This window comes from Ovis canadensis, chromosome 17, assembly GCF_042477335.2.
Source record: "Ovis canadensis isolate MfBH-ARS-UI-01 breed Bighorn chromosome 17, ARS-UI_OviCan_v2, whole genome shotgun sequence".
Lineage (NCBI taxonomy): Eukaryota > Metazoa > Chordata > Mammalia > Artiodactyla > Bovidae > Ovis > Ovis canadensis.
Genome location: NC_091261.1, coordinates 75719466 through 75747435, shown reverse-complemented (window position 1 = coordinate 75747435; position 27970 = coordinate 75719466). Strand labels below are relative to the sequence as shown.

Genomic DNA, 27970 nt, shown 5'->3' with positions numbered 1-27970 from the left:
TCGAGCCAGCCTGGGCTCAAAGCCCTCCAGAGCCCCCCACCTCGCCCCCACCCCCAGCTCCCTCCACCTGGCTGCTTCCTGCCTCGGAAAGGTACCTCCCAGCAGCCACCAACAGTCTGCGGCCCCCACACCAGGCAGCCTTCGTATTTCTGAGTCTTCCCCACCAGTCCCTGCCCCGATCACCCAACACAAAGCAGCTGCCGGCCGGTCTTAGCACTCTTTCCTTTCAGTTCGGTTGCTCAGTCATGTCTGACTTTGTGACCCCATGAACCACAGCACGCCAGGCTTCCCTGTCCATCACCAACTCCCAGAGCCTGCTCAGACTCACATCCGTCGAGTCGGTGATGCCACCCCAACCATCTCATCCTCTGCTGTCCCCTTCTCCTCTTGCCCTCAATCTTTCCTTTACATGTTTCTTTTCACTACCTGGTATTGATTTAACGTGATCTCTCTGAGCAAGGCTCATGAGAGCATAAACCTGGAGTCTTACTCTCTGCTGTTGCCCCCTGCCTGGCACACTGGACACTCTCAGTAAGTGTCCGTTGAATGAATGGGTAAATGAACCAGGGAAGAAGGGGAGGAAGGGGTGAGGCAGGAAGGAGAAATAGGGTAGGCGAGAGAAGGCGGGGAGAAAAGGGCAGATGCACAATAACCTTTAAAAATTATTCATTTATTTACTTTTTCGCCATGTGGCATGTGGGATCAAACCTGTGCCCCCTGAACTTAACCACTAGACCACTAGGAAGTCCAAGCATGATAACATTTGTCCTGCAGTCTCATCCTCTCCTCTTTCCCTGGCCGATTCCTACTCACCCTTAAAGACTTCACAATGATGCCCCCACCTCCAGGAAGCCTTCCCTGCTACTCTTTCCCACTCAGTTCAATGCCCCCTCTGGGTTCCCCAACCCCTGGGCTTCCCCACCACATCATAAATATAAGGGCGATGGGACTTCCCTGGTGGTGCAGTGGATGAGAATCCACCTGCCAGTGCAGGAGATGCGGGTTCGGTCCCTGGTCAGGGAACTAAGATCCCACATGCCGTGGAGCAGCTAAGCCTGCGTGCCCCTGGCACTGAGCCCAAGCTCTAAGCGCCTCGAGCCACAGCTACTAAAGCCCTTGCACCTAGGGCCTGTGCCCTGCAACGAGAGAAGCCACCGCAGTGAGAAGCCCGCTCGCCTCAGCTAGAGAGTGGCCCCTGCTCGCCTCAGCTAGAGGAAGCCGACACAGCAACAGAGACGCAGCGCAGCCAAAAACAAATGACAGATAAAAAACATCAGGCCAATATCCACACCCCTCTGCCCACCGGCTGCAGGCACTGGAAGGTCAGGGCTGTTTTCAGTTCCCTTTTGCATTTCCAGAGCCCATCCTGAGGCCTAGCACTCAGCTAACGCTTCTCAAGGTCTAACCAGACACCAGGCCCAGGCTGATGCTCTGAAATCAGAGAATTCACAGACTCTTCAGCATCACCTTGTGAGCAGGGAGACAATCTTATACCCATTTTACAAACAAGAGAAGTCAGGCTGAGAAAAGTCAAGCTCCTCGGCCAAGGTCCCACAGCAAGGACCCTGGGACGCCATCACACTGCCCTATCCTCCAGAAGTATGCGCAATGCATTGGGCACTTTATACAAACCTCATCAGTTCTCATCGGCCCTTAAAGGAGACGTCACTCTCCCAAACCTCAGATGAAGGGACCAAGGCCTGGGACACACGGGGTCCTCACACTCAGCTCAAACTCACGCAAGACAATAGGGCACCAGGAAAGTAATCAAAGAATTCGCACAGAAGAATGTAGCTGTGAGCAACGTTCTTCCTTCCTGGGCAAGTCTTGAAAACGGTGACTACTCACTTCCCACCCTCTCTTGCAGCAGAAACGTGTGGATGGGACCAAAATCCTGGCCAATGCGATCTGGGGTGGGGCGGGGGGAGTCTGCTGGCTGGGCTCAGGGAGCAGTCTTCCTTCCAATGCACCCTGTCTCCCTTAGCTGGATGTTGTCAAGTCTCCCAGAAATGGCTGGAACTGTGGCAGCGATTTTGGGACCATGAGTGGACAAGACCCTGAAGGGCTGGTAGGTAGATGGAAAGAACCGGGGTTAATCCACTAATTCAGGATGGGGTAAGCTTTTAAAATTATTTAATTATTGGCTGTGCCACGCAGCATGCAGAACTTCCTTGACCAGGGATCAAACCTACGGCCCTAGCTTTGAGAGTGGGACTCTTAGCCGCCAGGCCACCAGGGAAGTCCTGCAGCAAACCTTTGAAAAGGGCCAGAGAGTAAACATTTTAGGTCTTGCTAGCTACATCTGGTTTCTGTGACATGCTGTTTGGTTTGGGGGGGTTTCGGTTTCTTTTTAAATCTTTTGAACATGTAGAGCCCTTCCTGAGCTCACAGGCCACGGTTTAATGGGCCCCACCCTGCATCCCTTGTGCCTCCAGGTGGGCCATGTGAAGTATCCCACACCTTTTTGGTTCGGCCCATCTTCATGAGGGGTCCCCCGTCTTCATGAGGGGTCCCCCGTCTTCATGAGGGGTCCCCCGTCTTCATGAGGGGTCTCCCGTCTTCATGAGGGGTCTCCCGTCTTCATGAGAGGTCTTTCGCTACTTTCAGCATCTTCACAACCATCGTCCCCGACAAAATTGCCGTGCTGGACCAAGTAGTGATGGTGAGGATTTGGGCAAGTGAAACTCACAGGGGATGAGACGCAAAATGGGACCAAAATGGTACTGGAAGACAGTATGGCAGCTTGTAAAAAAGTCTAACATACGCCTACCGTACGATCCGGCCACGCCACTTCTAGGTCTTTACCCAAGAAGAACGAAATCACGCATCCATACCAAAACTGGAACAAGAACGTTCGCAGCAGCTGTATTCATAAGAGCTGGAAGGCGGAATCACCCCAAATGTCTGTCAACAGATGAAGGGGTACACACACTGATAGCTCCATGCAGCAGAACAGTTCTGAGCGATAAAAAGGAATGGGCCGCTGATACCCACTAGGCAGTGGATGAACCTCACATGATTAAGCAGAGTGAAAGAAACCAGACGCAGAAGAAAGAGTACGGGGTGTCCCATTCCATTCATAGAAAAGTCTAGAAAACGCAGACTAATCTACAGTGACAGAGAGCGGGGCAGTGGCTGCTTGAGGGCAGGGAGGGAGGGGTGGACTGCAGAGGGCAGGAGGGAACTGACGTGGGTGAGCGACACGTTCAGTATTTTCATCGTCGTGGTGCATTCTCGGGAACGTGTGAAAACTCATCAAGATACGTATGTGGTACGTCAGTTATCTCTCCACAAAGCCTCCACATGCAAAATGACAGTGGTGGCTCTTACGATAAGCCAAGCCCTGAGGGTACTAAGGGGCAGGGTGCGGGTGAGTCTCGGCTGAATGCGTGCTACGTCGCTTCAGTCGTGTCCGACTCTTTGCGACCCTATGGATTGTAGCCCGCCACGATCTGCTGTCCATGGGGTTCTCCAAGAGTGGGTTGCCATGCCCTCCTCCAGGGGATCTTTCCGACCCAGGGAACAAACCCACGTCTCCTTCATCTCCTGCATTGGCAGGTGGGTTCTTTACCACCAGCGCTCCCTGGGAAGCCCAAATGGGGCCAGCAGAAATGCAGGGGAAGAGGGGACTTGGGAGCCCGAGAAGCCAGAGGCCCCCACCAGACCTCACGTGCCCTGGGTCAAGGCTGACGTTCAGCTCTGCCTGCTCCATAATTCAACTGAGACAAGTGAACCTGAGATGTTTCTGATTTGGCAAATGAGGCGCCCCAGTAGCAGCCCTTGGGGACAGCTCGTGGACCCTATGGGCCATGCTGAGTGCCCTCAGTTCTTTCTGGAATTCCCAGGTGCCAGGGCTAGTGTATGGGCTCCGGGTCTCTTCCCATCTGATGAGACCCAGGGCACATAGCAGGCGGAATTCCCTGAAAGCCCCAGACTTTGTTTTTTCACTCATTCCAGAAAGAACAGGAAGAACTCCCAGCTCAGCCCTCCAACCGCCATCTGCAGCAGACCGGGAACAAGTCTGGCTTGGCAGCTTCAGAGACTCCGCCTGCACCTGATCGGATCCCAGGGACAGGCTGGTCGCCAGCAGGGCTGGCAGAAACCTTGCCTTCCTCCCTCAGGCCCTGCGCCCTCCGGAAAGCTCAGGTCTCTGCACAAAATCGCCTGCCCCTGGATCTCATCAGTGGGCACTCAGGCTCCTGTTTAACCATCCTTAGCCCCATTAGATCAGAGAAGGCAACGGCACCCAACTCCAGTACTCTCGCCTGGAAAATCCCATGGACAGAGAAGCCTGGTAGGCTGCAGTCCATGGGGTTACTAAGGGTCGGGCACGACCGAGCGACTTCGCTTTCACTTTTCACTTTCATGCATTGGAGAAGGAAATGGCAACCCACTCCAGTATTCTTGCCTGGAGAATCCCAGGGACAGAGAAGCCTAATGGGCTGCCGTCTATGGGGTCGCACAGAGTCGGACACGACTGAAGCAACTTAGCAGCAGCAGCAGCAGCAGCCCCATTAGACAGCATGTTAAAAAGCAGAGGCATCACTTTGCCAAAAAAGGTCCATATAAACTAGAGTCAAAGCTCTGGCTTTTCTGGTAGTCATGTACGGATGTGAGAGCTGGACTGTAACGAAGGCTGAGCACCGAAGAATTGATGCTCTAGAACCGTGGTGCTGCAGAAGACTCTTTAGAGTCCCTTAGACAGCAAGGAGATCAAACCAGTCCATCCTAAAGGAAACCAGTCCTGAATATTCACTTGAAGGACTGATGCTGAAGCTTCAATACTTTGGCCACCTGATGTGAAGAGCTGACTCACTGGAAAAGACCCTGATGCTGGGAAAGGTTGAAGGCAGGAGGAGAAGGGGACGACAGAGGATGAGATGGCTAGATGGCATCACTGACTTGATGGACATGAGTCTGAGTGAGCTCCGGGAGCTGGTGATAGACAGGGAGGCCTGGCATGCTGCAGCCCATGGGGTCCCAGAGAGTCGGACACGACTGAGCGACTGAACAGCAAAGCAGCCGAGCGCCGGGGCACCACACACCTCCTGGCTGTTGTGAGAGCACAAGCCCCTGCTTAGAAGGTCTGAGTTGACAGCTTGCTTCCCTGAAAATAGGACCGAGGTGGCAACGTGTTTGGATGCAAAAGCCCCCAAGGGGGTCCTCAAGGTGGTTCCATGTGAGAACTTCTGGGGGTAGGGCAGAGGGGGAGTGAGGGGCCTGCCAGCAAGCGTCTCTGTCCAAAGTGGAAAGATGTGAGGACAGTGAGTGTGTGTGTCGGGGCGGGGGGGTGGGGGGCAGGGAGCGTGGAGGGCGGGCAGGCAGGGTGGAGAGCTGGGTGGCAGGCCAGATCCCGGTGCCTCTGCATTCTCACCAGACAAGTTATTTCAGATTTGAAAAATAACTATGAGAACTACCTTCCCTTCCTCCTGCCAAATGTTCTCATTGCAAAATGGACTTAATGAGATCCCCTGGCAGAAGGACTTCTGGAAGCAATGAAAACGCTGTGCAGCCTCAAGATGGCAGGAGCAAGTGGCACTTACCGGGGACCCAGGGAACAGAAATGGGGCAGGGCTGGGCGGCCATCACTTATGCACCTGCGGGGGAGCTGAGCATGGTGTTTAGGACACAGCAGGTGCCGCTGTGTCTCTTATGTCCCTGATGCTCTGCTAACAGGCCCGGGTGGTCTCATCTCCTCTTGAAAGATGAGAAGTCTGGGCCTCAGGCTTGGTTCCCAGGCTGCCCAGCATCAAAACCTGACCATACCAACGAGCTGTACGACTCTGGGCAAAGCTGCTGCACCTCTCTGAGCCTCTGTCACCCTATCCATCTGTAAATGGGGATCATGACCGTGACCGCTCTGGAGGGAGCACTTGGCCTGGGGGAAGTGCTCGGTGGATGTCTGAGCTGAGCAGCTTGCTGGGGGTCGAATGGATGGAGGCGAACCCAGGAACCTGCCTGCTTTCAGAGCATAATCAATTCTCTCTTTCCACTAGTTGCCAAGTCCCTCTCACTTCGCTGAAAGAAACCGAGAGAATCAGAGCAGAGTGAGCTGACCCGCTCCTGGCCCTGGCATCCGGGAGCCCGCCCTGCCTCCCTCAGGCTGCTGCACAAGAGGGGGCCTCGCTTGCAGCTCAGGCCACCCCCACTTCCCATCCTCTCTCACCAACTCCAGGGCATCAGCCTGCAGCTCCCCATCCTCCTGTTCCCTGCAGCACCGGCGTGCCCCCTCCGATGGGCCAGCCCCATTGTGAAAGCTTCAACATCCCTCATGTTTAAAAGCCAAACAGCAGACTTCCCTTGTGGTCCAGGGGTTAAGATTGCTTGCTTCCAGGGTAAGGGGAGTTGGTTCCAACCCCGGTAGGGGAGCTAAGATCTCACACGCCATGCGGCATAGCCAAAAAAAAAATTTTTTTTTTTTTTAAAGAAAAGCCAAAGGGAAACCTCCTTCAATTCCATCTCCCTCTCTGCTTAGAAATCTGATGGTGCCTCAAATGAAACATCCCAGGACAGAACTCTTGGCCCCTGGTCTCAAGTCTGCTTCCTCCACCCCGCTGGCCTGGAAACTGGAAACCTGCCTCAGTCCCTCTCCCCAAAATATAACCTAAACCAGATCACGTCTCCCCCCACCCACCCCCGACATCCCTCCTCAGCAGCCGATCTCAGCCCCCATTTCCATCCTATCACACCAGCCTCCACTGAAAATGCACCCTCAGCTCTCTGCTACGACCAGAGGGAACCCCAAATGCCGAAGACTCTGCCCTGGGACTTTCCTGGTGGGCCGCCGGCTAGGACTTCGCCTTCCAATGCGGAGGGGTACGGGTTCAACCCCTGCTCAAGGAGCTGGGATCCCACATGCCTCAGGGCCAAAATACCAAAACATAAAAACCGAAGCAATATTATTAACAAATTCAATAAAGACTTTAAATATGGTCCACATTAAAAAAAAAAAAAAACTCTTTAAAAATAAATAAGTAAATTGGATTGCTCTGCCCTGGACCTCAAGGTCCCCATCTACCTCCCCCCACCCCCTGCTCGATACCAGGCAGAACCATATTGACCCGACTATCGGTCTCAGCCTCTCCAAGCTGGTGCTAGCCTCGGGGCCCTTGCGTGTGCTGTTCCCACCGCCTGAAACCCTCTTTCCCCGGACACCCAGGGGTGGGCTCCTGCCTCTCGGATCTCTGCTCAAAAGCCACGTGCCCTTAGGGGCCTTCCCGCCACACAGTCTCCCAGCCTCTCTCTCCCACGTCATCCTGTCTTTTGGCCTTCACACGTGGGTCGGTGTTTCCTGTTCACCCTACTGTCCGCCTCTCCCGCTGAACACACCCTCTGTCTCTTATCCCGCTCGGATGCCCGGTGCCTAGAGCAGTGTCTGAGGCAGCGAAGGGGCTCAGTAAATAGTTACCGAGTGAATAAACAGTGAATAAAGGAGACAACAAATAAAGAGTGAGTGGACATGCACGCACACCAGACAGAGCTCTCTGGGGCTCAGTGAGCTCGGCTCTGAAGCGGAGGAGGCAGTCCCTGCACCCACGGGATAGTGGTGATGGCGAGCCCTGGTGGACAGGGGCCCGGGAGAGGCTCACCCCGTGGCAGGAGTCTCCTCTCAAAGCCTCGCTGTATTAAACTCACTTTAAAGCCAAAATTCTGTAACTGGGACACGGTGGTTGAAGGTCTAGTGGAGACCATGTGTAAGGGAGCGATTCGCTGGATTACCCAGTAACCATGGCAACTGAATCTTCAAGTACGGTTCCCTCTCGCTTTAACTTTTTACGCAGAAATTTCTAAAAGGAAATGTTCAGATTCCTTCCTCTGGTGACATTCTACAAAACAGACATCCTCGTTTCACTCCCAGAGTGGGGGGCGGGGGGGGGGGGGAAGCAAAATGTCAGATTCCTAGGAGATAAACTGGTTTGCAAAGAAAAATGTTTCATTTATTTTTTTAATATGAGTCTATTTCTATAAGCAAATAAAAGTTCTGCTGTAATGGAATAGACCAGTACTTTAACCTTCACTTGGCCATTCAACAAACACCCACTGAATGCCAGCTGCATGCCAGGCCCTGCGCTGGACTCTGGGGAGACAGCAGGGGACGAGACAGATGACGATCCCTGCCCCCAAGGGGCCTGTGGTCCAATAGGATAGATAGCCAATGAAAGAGCATCCCCAGCAAGGAATTTCCAGCAAAGAGCAGGGAGTTATATGGTAGAGGTCAAAGGACTGACCTGTGGGATGATGTAGGTTCCATCGTTCACTGGTGGTGTGACCTGGGCAAGTCACTGGATCTCTGTGAGCCCGTGATAAAACAGTGATAACAACACGGCTTGATGGAAGTGCCACAAGAACCCAAAGAGAAGACAGAGAAAGTGTCCTGCATGGTGTCAGACCCCTCGTAAGGAGCCGCATGCCCCCTCGGACTCTCAGAGCTGGAGCGGCACCCTGGCAGATGATGCGGCTTTTGAACATCAGGCAGGACCCCAGGCCTTGTCTGTGTCAGAGGCAGGCCACCCTCGGCTGCCAGCTCCCGTATGTCCTGATGCTGTTCTCTGTGCAGGAACACCTCCCCTTCCCCTACTCTCCCACCCCTGCCAGCCCCAGCCCCCCAGGAAAACCCTATTCAACCTTCACACGACCTGGAAAGTCCGAGGCCAGGCATTTCCCCTGCAGATGCAACACACAAGGGCACCAAGAGCTTTGCACAAGATGTTCCCTGCGGGGTTGTTTATGGCGCACAAAGCTGGAGATCAGCTACATGTCCGTTGGGAGGGGACTGGTTCAACAAACACAGTGTTGGGGGCGGGGGGCAGAAATAAAGCCGCCGGAAAGAATGAGGCAGACCTACTGTGCTGATAGGGAAAGGTCTCAGCACTATGAGAAAAAGGAAAATCAGGACACAGAACACGACGAACAGCAAGGTCAGACTGGTGTTAAGACAGACATGTGTACAGATACAGGAAATACAGATACAGGCACAGATAGTCTTATATATGCTGAGCATATTTCCGAAAGGAGACGTGTGAAACTGTCAGCGATTTCTGGGCAGGGGACTACGGACTGGAGGTGGCAGGGGACGCGGTTTTCTTTAGAACACTATTTCATACTCCCAGAAATGTTCACCGTGACTGTACTACTATTTCAAAGCCAAGAAAAACAAACTATGTTCTGATGTTTGGACATCCCCTGTGTTAAATTTCCTCCCCTAGAGATGGACCTCCAGTGTGTGGAGACATCCCAGGCTCAGCTCCATTTATGTGGGTGTCACCCCTCCTGTGGTGGCTCAGCAGTAAAGAATCTGCCTGCAACACAGGGAACCCGGGTTTGATCCCTGGGTCAGGAAGATTCCCTGCAGGAGGAAATGGCAGCCCACTCCAGTATTCTTGCCTGGGAAATCCCGTGGACAGAGGAGCCTGGCAGGCTACAGTCCACAGGGTTGCAAAGGAGTCAGACACGACTTAGTGACGAAACTACCTACAAAAGCCATCCTCCTGGGAGGCACTGGGAGTGGGGTCCAGCCTCTCCCCCCCCCGGGAGCCTGGCCCTTGTGCTCACTCAGGACGCCTTAGAGGAACAAGCAACGTCATAGTATCCCTGTGCCCGCTTCCATCTTCTTCACAGCTTTTTATGTTTACCAAGTCGCTGTATCGAGCACTGACTCCTCCACGGCAGCCAATCCACTCCACATGCCCGCAGCTCACTGCTCTGGGCCCCTGACTCCCCAGGGTGCCCGACAGCAGCACATGCTGTTAGAACCCCACCCAGACCCCTGGCACTGGCTGGGGGCCCGTCCTCCAGGTTCCAGGGTGCTGGCTGCCACTGCTCACAGCCCCGTCTTCTCCAACAGTGGGCCCCAGCCGGTGGAGGAAGAGCTGCCTTGCTTCTCCACGGGGACTGATTTTGTGGTGCTGTGGACTCTCTAGAACTCCCCCAGGGATACGGCCGACTGGAGTTCTCCGTCACTAAATCGTGGACACGTGGATCCCCACTCAAGCTCTGTTTCTGGGGGACCCAGCCTGAGACACTGCCTCTCAGAATCAACTAGAGCAGACGGTTCTTTACACACAGTTGCTATGCATGGATGTGAGAGCTGGAGAATTGATGCTATCAAACTGCGGTGCTATAGAAGACTGTTGAGAGTCCCTTGGACTGCAAGGAGATCAAACCACTCAATCCAAAAGGAAGTCAACCCTAAATGTTCATTGGAAGGACTGATGTTGAAGCTGAAGCTTCAATACTTTGGCCACCTGATGCGAAGAGCCGACTCACTGGAAAAGACCTTGACACTAGAAAAGACCTTGATGCTGGGAAAGCATTAGGGCAGGAGGAAAAGGGGGCAACAGAGATGAGATGGTTGGATGGCATCACCGACTCAATGGACATGAGTTTGAGCAAACTCCAGGAGACAGTGAAGGACAGGGAAGCCTGGGGTGCCGCAGTTCATGGGGTCACAAAAAGTTGGGACAGGACTGAACAACAAAAGCAATCTACTGAATGTATAACTCTGGGGGCACGCAGCCTCAGCACAGGGAGTTTAAAAGAGCCACAGACATGTGGTCAAGACTGGAAAACAGGAAAGGGGGGTGAGGGGTATTTATAATGCCCATTTCAGAGATACAAAAACTGAGGCTCAACTGAAATCCACAGAGGGAGGTCTGAGCCCTGCCGTCTCAGACCCCAAAGCCCTGACCCTCTGCTCTGCTCGCACTGCTCAGATGTGACAGAGTTAACAGGTCTGGCCTGCACGAGGACAAGGTGATTTTAGGGGCTGGCTCCGAGTGGAACATTCTCCCAGGCATCACTTGCTTTGTGCAAAAATCTGCTCAGCAGGCTCTAAAACAGAACTGCTAACACGGTCAGGAAGTGGGGTCCCTGGAGGGCACTGTTCCTCGGCCAGCCGGCTATGGGGCCCAGTGCGGCGCCTGGGTCTCCCCGAGGGCAGCCGGCATGAAGAAAATATGGGAAGCAGGTCTCAGGCAGGCCCCTGGGGACTTCCTGTCCACCTGTGTGTGGATGGGAACAACAGGAAGTCTCGGCTGCGGGGCCCAGCGAGCGGGGTGGGGGCCAATAGAGACGGGCGAGGCCCCCCTGGGCTGGCCTTCCCCTCTCAGCCCATTCTCAGGGGCGGATGGACACTCCCCGCCAAGGTTGGGGCAGCAGGGAAGCATTTGCTAAGCACCTGCTGTATGCCTGGCCCTACATTAGGACCTGAAGAAAGAAATGAACAAGGTATAGTCCTGAGCCTCCAGAAGTCTGACCTGCGTACCCATTGCTTCATTCCTCCACACGCTCAGTTCAGCAGACATTTATCAAGTGCTATTCTAGACACAAATAAGACATGTCCCTATCCTCAAGCACTTTCACTTTTCACTCATTCATTCAGGACTGAACGAGCACCTACTGTAAGCAAGACTCTGTGCTGGGAACTGAACACGGCCGGGCCCCTGAGGATGGGAAGCTTCCCTTAGCCCTCCTTTTCATCCCCTCTTTTATTCACTCAACACCAGACAGTGCTGAGCACCTGCCGGGCGCCCAGCTGTGCAACAGACACCTCCCCTCCTGGAGGAGGGCTCACCGGAGTTGCTCATTCACTCATCCACCGCGCCACGTGATGAGGACACAGACATAGGGCCCAGTCGCTGCTCGTGGTCTCACCCACACCTTCCTCCATTCATTTGGTAAAACCAACATTTACTGAGGGTCCACTGGGTGCCAGGACGCAGGGGTGCACAGCAGAGAGCCTCCTTGCTTGAAGAGTCAGCCACTCTTTCTTCCTTCCCTCATCATTCATGGGCTCAGTCCAGCAAACATGCCTTGGGCGTCTGTCGTGTGTCAGACCCTCAGGAGGTAGAGGAATGAGCCCCAGCTCTGGCCCCAGAGGAACCGCAAAGGTGGCGCCCACGCAGGGCTGGGTGGTGATGGCTCATTTCCTCTGTCAGGGCCACATGGCCCCACCTGCTGGTTCCTCAAAAGCCTGAGGAGAGGTGGGCAGTGGGGAAGTTTGCAACCAGCCCTTCCCACGAGCAGTAGAGCAGAGACGGGGTGACGGCAGGGGCAGGGCGGGGGGAGGGCTCTGGGCACACAGGCAGAGGGAAACTGCTCAAAATAAACACCAAAGGGAAGAACCTGTGAGTGAGGAGATGAATCAGACAGCTAAGTGAGATTTTTCAAGAACTCAAGGAATATTCTAAGTTTAGAGGAGGAAGGGGGAAAAAAAAAAAACAAAAACTGGCCCACGACTTCCCAGTGTGACACGTTCAATGCCAAACTTAGGGCAGCCCTGCCCATCTCCCTGGGTTCCTCCACCGTCTCTGATGCGAAAACACCAAGCTCTGAATACCCCATCCCCTGGGACTGTGGGGAAGCTTGTGCGGGTTCATCCACGGGAAGCCCTCGGCACAGCGCCTGGCACAGTTAGTGCTCGATAAACGGTACTCAGTAACTTTACTGTTACTTCCTGCTGTGGCAGCTTTGAAACACAGGTGCACGCTCTCTGACACTCCTCCCATTGAGAGGTAGGGGGTCTGTGTCCTCTCCCCCCTGAGTCTTGGGGGGCTTGTGACCGCTTTGATCAACAGAGAACAAAGGGATGCTACGTGACTTCTGAGGCTGCATCCGTCATAAAGGGCGATGCGGTGTCTGCCCACTTGGCTGCAGCATGTGCTTTGGGAGCCCTGAGCAGGAGCCCAAGCTGCAGCAGGTGACTGGACAACAGTCCTGGGAAGCCCGGCCTTCGTTACTGCTGGCACAAGACAGCTGGGTGAAGACCCTGGGCGATTCCAGCCCCCAGTTGCTAGGGACTCTCAAATATCACGGAGCTGCCGTCCCCCACTGACGGAGCTGCGCCTGATTTCCTGACCCACCGAGTCATGTGAGCACAATCAACAGTGGCTGGGGGGCTTCTCTGGTGGTCCAGCGGTTAGGAAGCCACTTGCCAGTGCAGGAGACACAGGTTCAATCCCTCGTCCAGGAGGATTCCACATGCCATAGAGCAGCTAAGCCCGGGTGTCACAACTACTGAAGCCTGAGCACCCTAGAGCCCGTGCTCTGCCACAGAAGCCACCACAGGGAGAAGCCAGCACACGGAAACTGGAGCGTAGGCCCTGCCTGCAACTGGGGAAAGCCCAAGAAAAGCAGCAAAGACCCAGCGCACCCCAAAATAAACAAATAAAACTGGCTTATTAAAAAAAAAAGGCAAAACACCCTGAGGTTGCACCCTGACGTTCTGCGAGCTTGTTTGGAGGTTCTAGCAGGAGACACAGCTACTAGTATATTCTTGACCAAAGGCCGGTCCTCCTCCGTCTGGGGACGGCTGTCTTCTTCAACAGAGGGGGCAGTCTGGGGAGGGACACACATGAAGCAGGAAGGAAGGAAGGGGACACCCGCCCAGCCAGCCAGGTCAGCCGATTCAACCCAGGTGATCAGCGGGGTGACCGATGTCACAACCAGACTGCCCTCGCATCCCACACCGGACGTTTTGAAGTGGTTCCTTGTGACAACTGCTACCTGCCTCTCCCAGTCCCTGCCCTGTGTGATGCGTATGGAGAGTCTGGGGGGCTCCACCAACCTGGAAAAGCATGGAGCAGTTCTATAAACTGTAAAGTCCCGTGTACTCAGGAGACCCTGGCATCACCGCTCAGGACTGGGGAGGGCTCTGCTGCCTTCCGGATCCCACCAAACTCTGCAGCCCCGTAGCCTAGGCCACCACGTCCCCTGCCCCTCACTGGGCTGAGGCTGGGAGGCTCTGCGGGTTAGTGGGGCTGACCTGAACTCACACGGCAGGTCGCTGCTTTGTTCCCGGGCTGGGACTTAGGTCAGCCCTCCGGGAGGGAGAGACCGGAGGACAAAGGCTGCTTTCACTGGGTTCAGGCTGCTCCAGGCAAACACGGGCGGCGGGGAGCCGAGAAGGGGGCAGGCGGCCCTAGGCACACCCCTCCTGGGAAGGCGGCCAGCAACCCGGCGGCGAGGGCCCGGGCGAGCTGGGGCAGCACTGGGGTCTAGCAAGGGCCTTCCCTCCCCCTCGGGGTCTTTCCCAATCACACCTAAAACAAGGACAGGGCAGAGTACAGGGAGGCAAGGAGAAATGTTGGGTACATTCAATAGAATGAGACAGGCTTAAAAACAAAACAAAACAAAAAGGCCTTCCTAAGATTCAAGTCAAATCATAAACAAAAACTAAAAAAATGTGGGCTCCAAGGCAAGATATGATGGGATCAAATTCCAGTTTCACTGCCGACCAGCTGCGTGATTGAGCTAAGTGACACAACCTCGGTTTCATCATCTGTAAAATGGGAATGGTGATACTATCTCCCTCCCAGGACTGCTGTGACAGATAAAACGAAGTAACATAAAATGCTTTGCTGAGAGCCTGGCTGCTATGGGCTGAATTGTGCTTCCCCCAGATTTATACGTTGAAACCCAGGACCTCATCCTAGGACCTCAGAATGAGACTGCATATGGGAGATGGGGCCTTAAAGAGATAATTAAGTAAAAATGAGACTGCTGTCCTTATAGGGAGGGAATGCACACACAGATGCCACCGGTACCATGGGGGCAAGGCCGCGTGAAGACAAGGAGAGCAGCCTCCTGAGAAACCAAACCTGCTGACAGCCCTGGCCATCCAGCCTCCAGACGGACACAGATTTCTGTTGTTAAGCTGCACAGTGGTATTCTGATAGGTTATCCCTACAAATACACACACTGACACACAGGGAGGCTCACAGGAAGATCTGTTCCTAGGTCATCACATTTATATTGTGGCTCAGTGGTGAAGAATCTGCCTGCCAACTCAGGAAGTCCAGGTTCCATCCCTGGGTCCGGAAAATGCCCTGGAGAAGGGCATGGCAACCCACTCCAGTATTCCTGCCTGGAGAATCCCATGGACAGAGGAGCCTGGCGGGCTACAGTCCATGGGGTTGCAAAAAGAATCAAACACAACTGAGTGACTAATTCCATTCCACATATTGTAACTATGAAATAATGTGATGTTAACATGAATGAGCTTATATTTTAATACAAGTACGTTTACACAAAATATCAATATGGCAACAAGCAGGATACAGCTGGAAACAGTTGTGCCTTCCTACCCCAGAATTTCTACACCAAACAACAAGTTTTCTTACAGAGAAAGAGAAGAGTTTTCTTAATTTGGACCAAATTCCTTGACAATCTTCTCATCCGGGTCCTACTTCACCCTTGAGGAGATATTTACATTGTGTTCTTCTAGCTTCAATCAAAGACACCTCAAACCTTTTCTTTTCTTTTTAAGACTTTTTTTTTCTATGGATCACTTTTAAAGGCTTTATTGAATTTGTCACAATATTGCTTCTGTTTTATGCTTTGGTTTTTCATCCCAGAGGCATGTGGGATCTTAGTTCCCTGATCAGGGGTCGAACCCACATCCCCCCAGCACTGAAAGTTGGAAGTCTTAACCACTGGACCATGAGGCAAGTCCTCTCCCACCTCTTCCAGAACTTCCAGGCCTCTATATATGTTGCTCCCACCACCTGAATGCCCTTCCCTTCTTCTCCTACTCAGGCTTTAAGACCCAGCTCAGGGCCCAGGCCAGAGAAGGCACCCAACATCCGTGCATGGCACAGCAAGTCAGCTCTGAGGTCAGCCGATGACTGCATCTCACAAAGACACCGGACCCAGAAAGTGCAGGGACCAGCGACGGGTCTCAGCCGGGACCAGACTCCGGCGTCCTGGCTCCAACTCAGTGCTGCTCCCCTGCTGGGTCAGGCTGCCTTCCCACTCACCCGTCCTGCCCTGGACGCGGGAACCATGTGCTCATTCAGTTTGCAACTCCCAAATCCAAGTGCCTTTTTAGCTCAGGAAAATCCCTTTGCCCACCAGGGACAAAAGTGGGTGGCAGAACGGGTGCTGGCCTGCTTCTAGCTTTTCAACCCGCCATTGCTGATGGACTGGAACCAGACTTGCAACCAAAGGAAAACAAAAAGAGAGGTGCAGCTTCTAAGGCCAACATCCTAGAATTCAGCAAGACTTAGCATACTCTGCTCCACGGCCGACACTCCGTGCTATAACCCTGACTCTCGACACTGGGTTTTCCAGCTGAAATAACTGGAGGTCTGGGGCTGGCCTGGCTGATCCCACAGAGACTAACCTTGGTGGCAACACCATCTTCATGCTTCTTAGCCTCCACTGGCCTTAGAGCTCGGGTAGCATGAGGCCTGAGCGCAGAGAGAGACCATGGGCTCCAGAGTGGAAAAACCGAGCCCCAGAAAGCCAGTTCTGAGGCCTCCCTTCTATGCGACTTTGGACAAGTCAGGTTTCCTCAGTGTCCCATCTGTAAAATGGGGATAACCAGGGCACCTGCCTCTCTGGACAAGGTCACACATGCTCAGGCGTGGAAAGCGGGTAGCCCTGCGTTGGCTTTCAAAAGGCAGCCGCGTGGGATTAGCAGACGTAGGCTACTATGTATGGGATGGATAAACAACAAGGCCCTACTGTGCGGCACAGGAAGTGCATTCAATATCCTGTAATAAACCATAATGGGTAAAGGAAAAAAAAAGTGATTTGTTAGGACAGGCGCGCCCTCTAGTGTCTTAATCTGGAAATCATTCTGCTGGTGAGGCACCCAGCCATCTTATACCAAGTCAGTTTGGATAATACTCTTTGAGAAGGAATGTAAGAAGATACGGGCCTCTTTATCTACTGCATACTATGTGCCAGCTGCCCTCCTTACTGATCTCTGCAATGAGACGCTGACATAATCCCCATGTGAGAAAGGGAGATTACTCATCCCCTCAGAAAACTGAGGCTCAGAGACAGGAAGACACCTTCTGAAGGTCACACAGTGGGGAAGGCTGGATTCCAACCCAGCTCTGTCTGCCTGACTCCAGCGCTCTACTCTTTACTGGATTCCTAGAACTGGGAGGCCGTGCACAGCCAAAACCCTTAAGGAGAATCTGGCCCAATACTCCAGTTTGGTGGTTTACTTGCTAAGAGGCGTCCGACTCTTTGTGACCCTGTGGACTGTAGCCCACCAGGCTCCTCTGTCCATGGGATTCTCCAGGCAAGGACACTGGGGAATACAGTGGGCAAGAACACAGTGGGCTGCCATGCCTTCCTCCAGGCGATTTTCCCAACACGGGGGTGGGACTCGCGACTTCTTCCTTGCCTGCATTGCAGGCGATTCTTTACCAACTGAGCCAGAGTGTTGTTGGTATACCAACAGAGAAACTGAGGCACAGAGAGGGCAGGCAACTGCCCCAGGGTCACACAGAAGCCACGCCCCAGCTCCTGGCTCCCGGAAGGGTTCTGCCCACATGCCCACCCCTCCAGACATCCACCCTGCATTTATCATTCCTTCTGGCAGTCACAGGATTGCCACGTCCCTCCTGATGGCCCTAATCCCTGGAATGTCTGAGACCCGGCGGTGGCTCCTTTGGGACAGTGCGGACTGCCAGCCTGAGAGACCAGCCTTCTGAGAGCAGGGAACCCAGTTCCCTTCAGCCCTTCAGCGTGATGTTGTCAGTGGCCTGGGTCAGTGGCTGGGGCCCATGGAGGGCCAGGGAGTGGCCTTCCAAGCCTGGGGACCCACCAGCATCTGAGAGCAGGGTTCTCTTTTCACTTTCTGTCAAGGATGCTGCAGACGGGAGGGTGGAGGGGGGCTGAGGTGGTGAGCGGTCCTGCCCAGGAGGGGCGTTAACAGGTAGAGATGCACTGCAAGTTTTCACAGTGAGAAGAGGTGCCACGGGGAGCTGGCCGTGGGCCAGCTGAATTCTCATAAACCCTGCTGTGGAAGTTATTAGCAGGGCCTCCTGGAGCTTAAAAGGCTCTGAGTATGTCTCCCTGGGGGCTCAGAAGTGCTGGGAAACACCTAAGGGGCTAAAGAATTTCCCGACGTGGGCTTGGCGTGATCACCCTCCTCGGAGGCCTTTTCAAATTCCCTTCAAAGCATCTCAACAACCTTCAGACACAGGCAGGGCAGGAATTATCTTCCACTGTACGGATGGGCAAAGAGAGGTTGGGGAAAGAATGGGGAACGTCTAATAGACACTTCAAACTCAGCAAGTCCAAAGCCGAATCCTGATCTGCCCCCAAGACCCCTGCCCCTGCGGTTTTCCACCCGCTCCTGGCTGCCAGGCCCCAAATGCTCAGTGTCTGTGTGACTCTCTCGCTCTCCCCCACCCATGCCCAGTCCACCAGCAGATCCCACAGTGCGACTTTCAGAGCAGATCCAGACTCTGTCCGCTTCTCGCTACCTCCGCCACCGCCCTGGGCTGAGGCACCGTCAGCTCCCACCTGGACAGCTGCAGAGGCTCCTTGCTGGTCTCCCCGAGTCCACGGCGGCCTGTGCCCCTCCCACGCCACGTGACTCCCTCCCCCAGCTTCAGAGCACAAGGCGAAGACTTCCGAGTGGCTGCCAGGCCCTGCATGACTCTGACAGCGCCTATCACCTCCCTCGCTCTCTGCTGCAGCCTCCCTCCAGTTCCAGAGAACGGCCTGTGCACACACAGACCTCAGGGGCTTTGCTCTGGCTGCTAGCTCTCCCCTAAGCTCCCCGGACCTGCTCCTTCCCCTCTTCCGAAGTCTCAGTTCAAGAGTCGCCTTCTGAGGGTGCGCCCACCCATCCACGCCCCGAGTGTCACACCCACGCGCCCCCCGAGTGCTTCCTTCCTTCCTTCCCAGCTGCCCCACCTCCTGACTTACTATACAGGATTCCTGTGTCCCAGGCCCCACTAGAACATTAGTCCCCGAGGCAGGGATCTGCCTGACTCACTGACTGTCCCAAACACTGAGAACTGAACTGAACTGAGGACCCATCAGCTGTCCACATCGGCATCAGCTGCCAACATTGCCTCAAGCAATGCCTGAATTGCTTGGGTCTGTGGCTCAGACGATAAAGCGTCTGCCTAAAATGCAGGAGACCCGGGTTTGATCCCTGGGTTGGGAAGATCTCCTGGAGAAGGAAATGGCAACCCACTCCAGTATGCTTGCCTGGAAAATTCCATGGACGGAGGAGACTGGTAGGCTACAGTCCATGGGGTCGCAAAGAGTCGGACACGACTGAGCGACTTCAATGTCAATGTCGATGCAAGGGAGACATCATTTTCATTCCCACTCTACAGATGGCAAAACTGGCTTTCTGAGAGGTCAGGAGACTTGCTCGAAGCTCCCCCACACCCCATTAGCAAGCAGCTCGATGGGGACCAGAAGCCAGGAGGGCCTGACCCCAGCTCTCCGCCCTGCCACTGGGCCTACAGGGCACCCTTGGCTGGAGTCTCGTGACGCTGGGTCCAAGCCTCCGACTCCAGAGGCACAAAAATAGCCGGTTCTCCTATTTCAGCCACAGACGCTGCAGAGCCAGGCCAGACCCTGGGCACAGAGCGAGGCCGCCAGTGTCTGAGACACAGGGGCTGGGAGTGAAAATAACAGCTGGGGTGACCGTAACAGGACAGGCGTGTGCAGAGTCCAGGCACCCCAGTGACCCCCCACAGCCATCCAGCCCTCAGCACAGCTTCCACAAGCACTGTCTACTGAGCACCGACTCTAAGCCGGGCACCGTACTGGGGGGTGGGGGGAAGATGGGCATCCCTCCTGCCTGAGGGCAGCCGTGAGCGTAACCAAGCACGTCAGCTTTGATGCCAGACTTCCCAAGTTCAAAGCCCGGCTCCACCCACTGCCAGCTGGTCTGTATCAGGTGGGCACTCAACCATGCCCCAGACCTCCAGGCTTCTCATCGGAAACACTCGCCTCTCGAGGCTGCTTTGAGGATTAACCGCGAGGCCACACGGACGAGTGCTTGCAGGCGAGAGGGGAACTCAGGTCACTGTCTCGTGACTGGTATTATTATTCCTGGAGGTGACGACGGGCTGAGTGGGACACGGCTGAGTAATCAGGCAGCGAGGAGGCCCCAGGGAGAGAACGGCCAGGCTAACCACATTTAGACATTTGGACATTTTCCCCATCAAAATAAATTTTAAAAAAATCTGGTTGAATGTGGAGAGATGAAGCTCACCAAGCACCCTGGAAAACAAAGCGGGTTCCCCATCACTGCATGTGGATGGAGCCACTGGACCAAGACCCCGGCAAGGAGGTACCTGAAAGGGACCCACCACCAACAGCACGGGGGGCGCCCTTGGCTCACACAGCATCTTCCTGAAGAAGCTGTCAGGAATGACACCCGGCAACCCCCTCGGCTGTAGGTGATACAGAGTCGAGGAGGGTGGCAGGCCAGGAGTCAGCCCCCAGGCTCTGCAGTCAGGTGGGACAGGCAGCCTCTGGGGAGCCTGGGGAAGTCTGGTGGGGGGTGCTGTCTGCCATTCTATCAGAGCCCGCCAGCCCCCTCAAACAAGGACATCTAGACAGTGAGGGCCAGCCCCGTGCCAAGCATACTCATGTCCCTTGTTTTGGCTGATCCTCGGCACCGTCCATGTGCGGATGGGGACGCTGGCTCAGAGGCGATGTGACCCGGTGTTGGCAGAGCCTGGATTCTAAGCCAGGGCTCCAGAACCCAGCCTGACCTGGGCGACATCCTTCTACAGTCCTCCACCTGGCAAAAGTGGATCCGGATAGAGAGCTTTCCCATAGACTGGCAAGTTGCCCCAACCTGTGGGCCTCAGTTTTCCCATCTGAGAAATGGGAAGATCAGATTCGACAAAGTAGCCACAGGAGAACAGCACTCAGTTACAGGCTCTGACACCTCCTCGCTGGGAGAGCCTTCAGGAAGCTGCTTAACCTCTCTGAGCCTCGGGTTCCCCTAGCTGCAAAATGGGGATAATGAGACTGACAGCTGGGCTTCTCGGTTCTCATGAGATGCCCACGAAAGACACTTTACAAGTGCTCAGTAGGAATGGCCGTGGTGCAGGTGGCCACTATTGTTATTCCTGTTGCTGCCAATTGACAATCACAAACAACCAGCTTGGTACCAATGGCCCAGCAAGGCCACAGGCCTTGGGACCGTCTGGCTGGGTTATCTCATCAACAAAGGCGGTTAAGTAACTCAAAACAGCCAGGGCAGGGGAGCCACCAGCTATAGTTACTAATGATGTGAAGCAGAAACTCAGTCTCCCTCCCCCACTTCCCAGCTGATGCGGGGCAGTGACTGGGCTTGACGGCGGTGGAGGGGGAGAAGAAGCAGACTCTTCCCCCCAAGCCCAGAACAGAACTGCAGCCCCGTGGGGGACTCGGGCCGCCAACAGGAAACCACCGACATCCCGCTGACAAAGGACAGTCTCTGCAGAGCCTGCTGCAGCCCACGCGTGGCCCCAGTTCCAAGAAGCTGACTTAGAAAATAACCTGAAAAGCGAGTAAAGGCTTAAGGCTGAGAACGATGATCACTAAGCTGTTGCGTGCACTGCCTGCCTGGGAGCAACCCAAGTGTGTGGCCCAGGGAGACCGGCTAAAGAGTCAGGGCTGGTGATAAGTGCCGGGTATTAATCGGCATCAGACATCACGCTTACAGAGGGTGTCTCGATGTGGGCAGACGTTCCCGTTACCAGTGGGCACATAAGCTGAGATGCGCGTGGTCTACACTCATTCATTCACCGCGATGGATGGAAATTTAGAGGCAAAATATGACGTGGGACCCTGTGTCGGATCGTGGAACAGAGAAAGGACATCAGTGGACGATCTGGAGACATCAGCGGGGCTTCTCAACCTTGGTGTGATTGACGTTGGGGCCGGGTCATCCTTGGCGGTGGTGTTTGGGGTCAGGGGGGTGGGACTGTCCTGCTCACTGTAGGATCTTTATAAGCAGCCCTGACCTCCATTCCCAAGATGCCAGCAGCCCCTCACCCCGAACCTAGCTGTGACAATCAAAGAATGTCACCAGACATTGCCAAGTGTGCCCTGGAGGTCACCCCTGGATGAGAACCACTGGAATGAAGTCTGGAGTTTAGTTAATACCAATAGCACTGTGAAGTGAAAGTCAATCAGTCATGTCCGACTCTTTGCGACCCCATGGACTATAGAGTCCATGGAATTCTCCAGGCCAGAATACTGGAGATCCCTCCTCCAGGAGATTGTCCCAACCCAGGGACTGAACCCAGGTCCCCCACTTTGCAGGCGGATTCTTTACCAGCTGAGCGACCAGGGAAACCAATAGCACTGAACCTATGTTAATTTCTCTGCTGGACAAATTGTATTGCGGCTGTTACAGTAGGGTGCTAACGAGAGCAGAAGCTGGGTGAAGGGTACACAGGGACTCCCCCGACCATCTCTGCAACTTTTCTATAAATCTAAAAGTATTTACAAAAATTATGAAGAGGTGACATGGAGCAGAAAGCTGAGAGCAGTTAGGGGCCCAGGCTGATGGAGTGAGTATACATTCTGTACCATGTGAGTCTACGGCGGGGAGGGGAAAGGCCACCCCTCCCCGACATCAGGACCCTTACAATAATCGGTGCTTAGCTGATCCCTTGCCGTCTGATGTGGCTTCCTGGGAAACAGGAAGGACTCAGGCAGTTGGTTTCCCTGGCAACCAGCCCCCATCCTTAGGTGCTGGCCAAAGGTCATCTCATTAACAGAAGGTCATGTGTGAATATCTAGACTCTTTTACCACTTTATCAGTCTGGAAATTCCAAGGGTTTTAGGAGCTCTGTGGCAGAAACAGGAACAAAGGCCAAACGTGTACTTCTTACTATCAATCAGTACATCACAGCCTCCCTAACACTGGAGCCCAGTGCGTCAAAGATGCGAGGACCCCGCGGGTGGCAGGTTCCCCAAACACAAATGATTACGGGTTGCTTCTTTTCTTTCTCGGGCATTTCAAAACTTTCCAAGTTTTCTACCGTGTCCATCCGTTATTTTTGCAATAAAACAAACAAACAAACAAAAATCAACTAATGTCCTTCGACATTTACAGTTAGACAACGTACAAGAGCCAGTGATCAAGGGGGAAGTACTAGGAGGGTCTCCGGTTTCTCCACTGCTGCAGGGGACTAGGGCAGGGGGAGGCGGGGCAGCTGGAGGACAATGTTTCCTAAAGTTGTATTTTTAGGAGCTCCAGAAAATTCCCTGGGTGAGAAGGCATTTGAAGTATTTGCAAACATTCAGCACGGGGCAAGAATAATATTTCCCAAGTCTTTCTTTCTTGGGCGTTCTCAACTGGGTTGGTCAATGTTCTGAAAAACCCCGAGACCACCTGTGACGGTTCTCTGCCGAGCCCCTCTGTTCACAGAGCCCTGATGAAGGTCACACGACCCACCACCACCCGAGGCCCACCCCCTTAGGGCAGCGAGGGATGAGGGAACAGAAGCCCAGAGAGGGGGAGCAGCTTGCCAGCAGACACACAGCAGGTCAGTCTCAGAGTCAAAGCAAGATCCGAGAAGCACTTTACACCCCACAAAGCACTTCCCCACAGGTTCTCTGTTTTTGGCATTCTGCCACAAGAAGTTTTGAGGGCTTTTTTTTTCCTCCTTTATGCTTTGACAGAAAAGAGGCTGCGATGCGAGAGTTCCAACATTTTCCTCTTGCTTAGTAAGATCACCGAAGGAAAAACAAACTCTATTCTTTTCGCCTCATAAAAGACGAGACCATTTTACATGGACACAACAAAGGCAAGAAGGATGTAATTTCAGAATAAAGAACCATATCGTAAATCAAAGAAGTGGTGCTTTCTGGAAAGGTCGTTCGTTTTTCCTGTTTGTTTTTTTCCCCCGTGGACCGGAGGGGCAGCCCCTGTGCCCACCGATCACGGTGGGCAGGACCCTCTCCTCTTCGACGAGCCCTTCTGCCTCCCAAACCGAACCCCCCACCCCCTCCCTCCTTGAAACAACCACCATTTCTAAAGAACACAGAGGCGCTGCCGGCCAGGCAGAGCCAGGAAGCAAAGGTGGCAGGAGACGAGAGACTCGAGTCCGGTCGGCCAGACTCACCCAGAGGTACTGCAGGAGCTTCAGCAAGCTGGGGCAGTAGTAATACTCCATCTCTGGTGCCAGGGGCTATGCCGCCTGCATCGCACGCTTCCAGCCTCCCTCTGGAGGGGCGGCTCTTCCCGCTCGGCTTGTCACGCAGGAGTCAAGTTCAAGGCGGCATGAATCATTCAGGGGCCGGCTGGCGGCCAGGGGGCTGGCAGGATGGCCCTGTCCAGGGCCCTGGGAGCCGCTGCTCAGGTCTGGACTCAGGGCCCTCCTGGGGGTGCTCTGGACCGGGGGGTTTTTCCACTGAGGGAAGGAGCGAGGATGGAGCCCCAGACCTGAGTGTCTGCCTGCGTGTGTCATGTGAGTGTAAGTTCCTCCCCAAAACCACACACCGAGGGGAAGCCCCCCGCTCCCCCATCCCAACTCCTTCCACATTAAGGACATAAATCAGCTCAGGCTCACACAGCCCCTCCCAACTTCAGCCAAGTTCCTTCTGAACAGCCCTGGAAGCCCCCTTTTCCAGCGGGGGAAGAGGGAGGACCAGAGAGGGAAGGGGACTTGGTCCAGGTCACACAGTGAGCTGGAAACCTCAGCCAGTCCTGGGTTTTGTCTGCTCCTCCGGGTGGGCAGCCAGGGGGACAGGGGGTGGTGCGGGCTCCTAGGCCACCCCTGCTGCCGAGGAATCGGGGCAGGGGGAGCATCCCTCTTCAGAAGCTAGAACTCCCGGCTATAGCACACCCGAAGGCTGGCCCAAGGCGACCTCTCTTGGACGTTTCCTTCCCAAGAGTGTGATGGGGCCCATCACCCCGCCTCCCCGAGCCTCGGTTACCCCTCCTGTAAAGTGGGATGGAGCTTCCCTGCACTTCAGGGTTTCCTGCACAGGACAGGAAAGTCCCCTCGGGGCTTCCCCGGGGTGATCGTCATCCCCTCCACTGGCCACATGGGGAGGTGGGAGCTTGCAAAGGGTGCTGCCCAGGTTAACCGGGCTTGGGGGGTGGGCCAGAGCCCCAGCTCAGCACCACCTCCATCAGGCCAGCCCCATCACAGCCGGAACTGGACCGGCACGCACGAGCACCCCACAGCAGCGCCCTCAGCTGAGGCACCCGCCCCCACCCGCCAGGCCCTGGGGACCAGCTGTACTGCACACAGCCCCACAACCTGACCCGGGGACGCTCAGCTGACAGGAAACCCAGGAGGATACCACCCACGGCGCGAGCCTCAGAGCCCTTGAGAAGCAGGCCCGTGGCTCCTCCGACGCGACCCAGTGCCCGGCATCCAGCAGGCAGGGGCAGGCCCCAGACGATGGCGCAGGGGGAAAACCACCGGGCCCCCGCTCACTGGCTGACTGAAGGCACAGTTGGAGAGCCGGGTCCCGCTCACCGAGGGGCTAACAGGATGGTGCTGGGGTGGACGCTGCTGACCTTGACTGGCATGGGGAGGAACAGTCCACCACCCCCGGGGAGCGTGAAGGCCAACTCCTCAGCCTCCCGCTTGCCAGAGACAAAAGGGCTGGGAGGGGCAGAGAGGACAACCCAGATGGGGAGGAGGGGCCCCTGAGGGCGCCGGGAAGAGACACACAGGCAGGAAGAGATGAACCTGCAGAAAAGTCAGAGGCAGCAAGGACACAGAGAGATGGCAGAGGGGCTGCCGGGACCAGAGAGAGCGGAGCAGTGGGGCGTGAGCGGGGAAGCGGGTGGGCGTGGAGCCAGAGAGACAGGAGACACGGCGGGGTTGCTCAGGATAAAGAAGCGAAAAAGTCAGACGTGGTGAGTCCACGGTGGAGAAACTGAGCTGAGCCCCGACAAGGTGGTGGTGGGCGGTGGGGGGGGGGCAGGCACCAGTGACACAGACCTCTCCCTTGGCAAAGTCCTGCCCTCTCAGCCTGGAGGGGGCCACAGTCACCAGGTCGGGCCCCCAGAAGCACTCCCCACGCTGCGCCCCCAGCCCAAGCCGAAACTGACCCCCTACCTCACTCTGGTCCTCTGGGCTAATCACACCCTGCCCCTGGGGCCCTTCTCACCCGGCCAGGGGAACCACCCACGTGCACGATGGTGACGCGACCCCAAACACCCCGGACGCCTCCCCTGGCTCCTGATCCCTCCGCCCCAGGCCCCTTCCCACCTGTGCCATCTGACCCAACACCTGCCCCACCGCAATCGGGTGGGCCAGGTGACCTCAGGCCCTTTGCTCAGGCTGTTCCTCAGTTGGAAGAAAATCTCCCTCCCCGTAGTGGATGGGACGGTGGCCCCTCAGAACCCGTGTGCCCAGAACCTGTAAATGCCACCTTTTTTTGGAAAAGGTCTTTGCAGATATAGTTCAATTAAGCATCTTGAAGTGAGATTATTCTGGATCACCCTGTGTGCTAAGGGCTCAGTTGCGTCAGTCATGTCTGATTCTTTGTGACCCTGTGGACTGTAGCCCACCAGGCTCCTCTGTCCATGGGATTCCCCAGGCAGGAACACTAGAGTGGGTTGCTATGCTCTCCTCCAGGGGATCTTTCCGACCCAGGGATCTAACCCCCGTCTCCTGTGTCCCCTGCATTGGGAGGCGGGTTCTTTACCACCAGTGCCACCTGGGACACTAAATTAAGTGTCCACAAGCCACAACCCCAGAGAGGGATGTCCAGAGAGGACAGAGGCAGAGACTGGAGGCTGTGGCCACAAGCCGAAGAACGCCTGGGCTCCCCCAAAGCTGGAAGAGGGAGCGAAAGATCCGCCCCTAGAATCCCTGGAGGGAGGGGGGCCTGCTGACACCTGGATTTCAGACTCTGGCCTCAGGGACAGAAAGGGAATAAGGATCTATTGTTTCTGAGCCACTGGGCGTGCGGCGATCCCTTACGGCAGCACCAGGAAGCAAGCACACCCCGCTCCGCTCCACTGGGTCACTCCTGTCAGTGCGGGGCCCCTGGCCTAAGATCTAACCATTCTGTGTGCCTGCCCCCCCCATCTGCAGCCTCCAGCCCAGGCTCAGGGCGACCCCACGGCACCCCTTCTGCAAGAACATTCTGCATTTCTGTCACCTTCTTCAATCCCTCCTCAAAGGTCAGTTCCCCAAGTGCCACCACCCTGGTCGGCCTGGTTCCCCTCACCCCAACCCCACACCCGGTCACAGCAGGTCCTCGGCAATCCCCTTTCTGGTTTTGTCTTCGGCTGAGACATTTGGCTTGTGGGATCTTAGTTTTCCTACAAGAGACTGAACCCAGGCCCTCCGGGGTTCTGAAAGCAGTGAGTCCTAACCACTCTACTGCCCAGGAAATACCTGGCAATCCTGGTTAGCGTCATTCATTTTCCAAAAATGACTGAATGGTCAAGCAACCACGCCAAAAACCTACTCAGAGGGCTTAGCCATGAGCAGAAACCTCTATTAAAAAGATAAGGAGGCTGTTAAAATCAACATGAACGTTCACGAAGGAAAACAGGGATGTAAAGCTGGTAGTCCCCGAGTGTGACTCTCTGAGAGTAGGGGGTTTTTAGGGGGAAGGGGGCAGAAGGCAGGGGCACTATTTTATTTTATTTGAATGAATGGAGTGCACACGAGAAGGTGCAACCCAGGAGGGCTTCTTAGAGGAGGCTGCCTGGAGCCGAGACTTGAAATATGACCGAATGCCCCTATTCTCAAGGGACCCTGTGTTCAGATAGAAAATGCAGCATCTCTGGAAATACATCTACTTAAGTCAGAAATGCCATTTCTATATTCACAGGGCTGTCATTGTGGGCTGCCCATCTGCTAGACACATGCATTCACTCTCCACACACACACACCTCTTTTAGAAATAAGAACTTTTTTTCCGAAAAAACAAACAAACAATAATAGTTTCTTCAAAAGAGAAACACCATCAGCAAAAACCAACTGGGGTGGCGCAGTGAGGGCTGAGGGCTGCAGAAGAACGTCCCAACTTGAGCCCTGCACCTCAAAGGCCGGCAAAATAGAAACGCACCAGACACCTGGCGGGGAACCGAGCTGAGTGACACGTGCTCCGAAATCAGCGACAGGCGTTAAAGTAAAAATCTAAATGGACGCGGAAAACTTGATTTGGGGGGATACAGAATGAAGGCCCTGGCATTAAAAACTAGTGAAGCAAAATGTTGAACATAGATCGCCCCCCAACCCTGCCCTCTGGTGGTCACTCATAAGCACTGCACCAG

The 27970-nt window shown here is 54.9% G+C and overlaps 1 protein-coding gene across 2 annotated transcripts in view; it reads right to left on the bottom strand.

Moving 5' to 3' along the window:
- Window positions 1-27970, bottom strand: part of KIAA1671 (KIAA1671 ortholog) — a 181010-nt gene that overhangs the window by 71724 nt on the left and 81316 nt on the right. Inside the window, exon 1 of one of the 2 annotated variants that reach the window (XM_069558294.1) lies at window positions 23841-25102. The exons of the other annotated variant lie outside the window; for it this stretch is intronic. Within the exon in view, the coding sequence (XP_069414395.1) occupies window positions 23841-23891 (51 nt within the window). The 5' untranslated portion in view covers window positions 23892-25102. Of the gene's footprint in view, window positions 1-23840; window positions 25103-27970 lie in introns of those variants that run through there. 2 annotated transcript variants of the gene reach the window in all.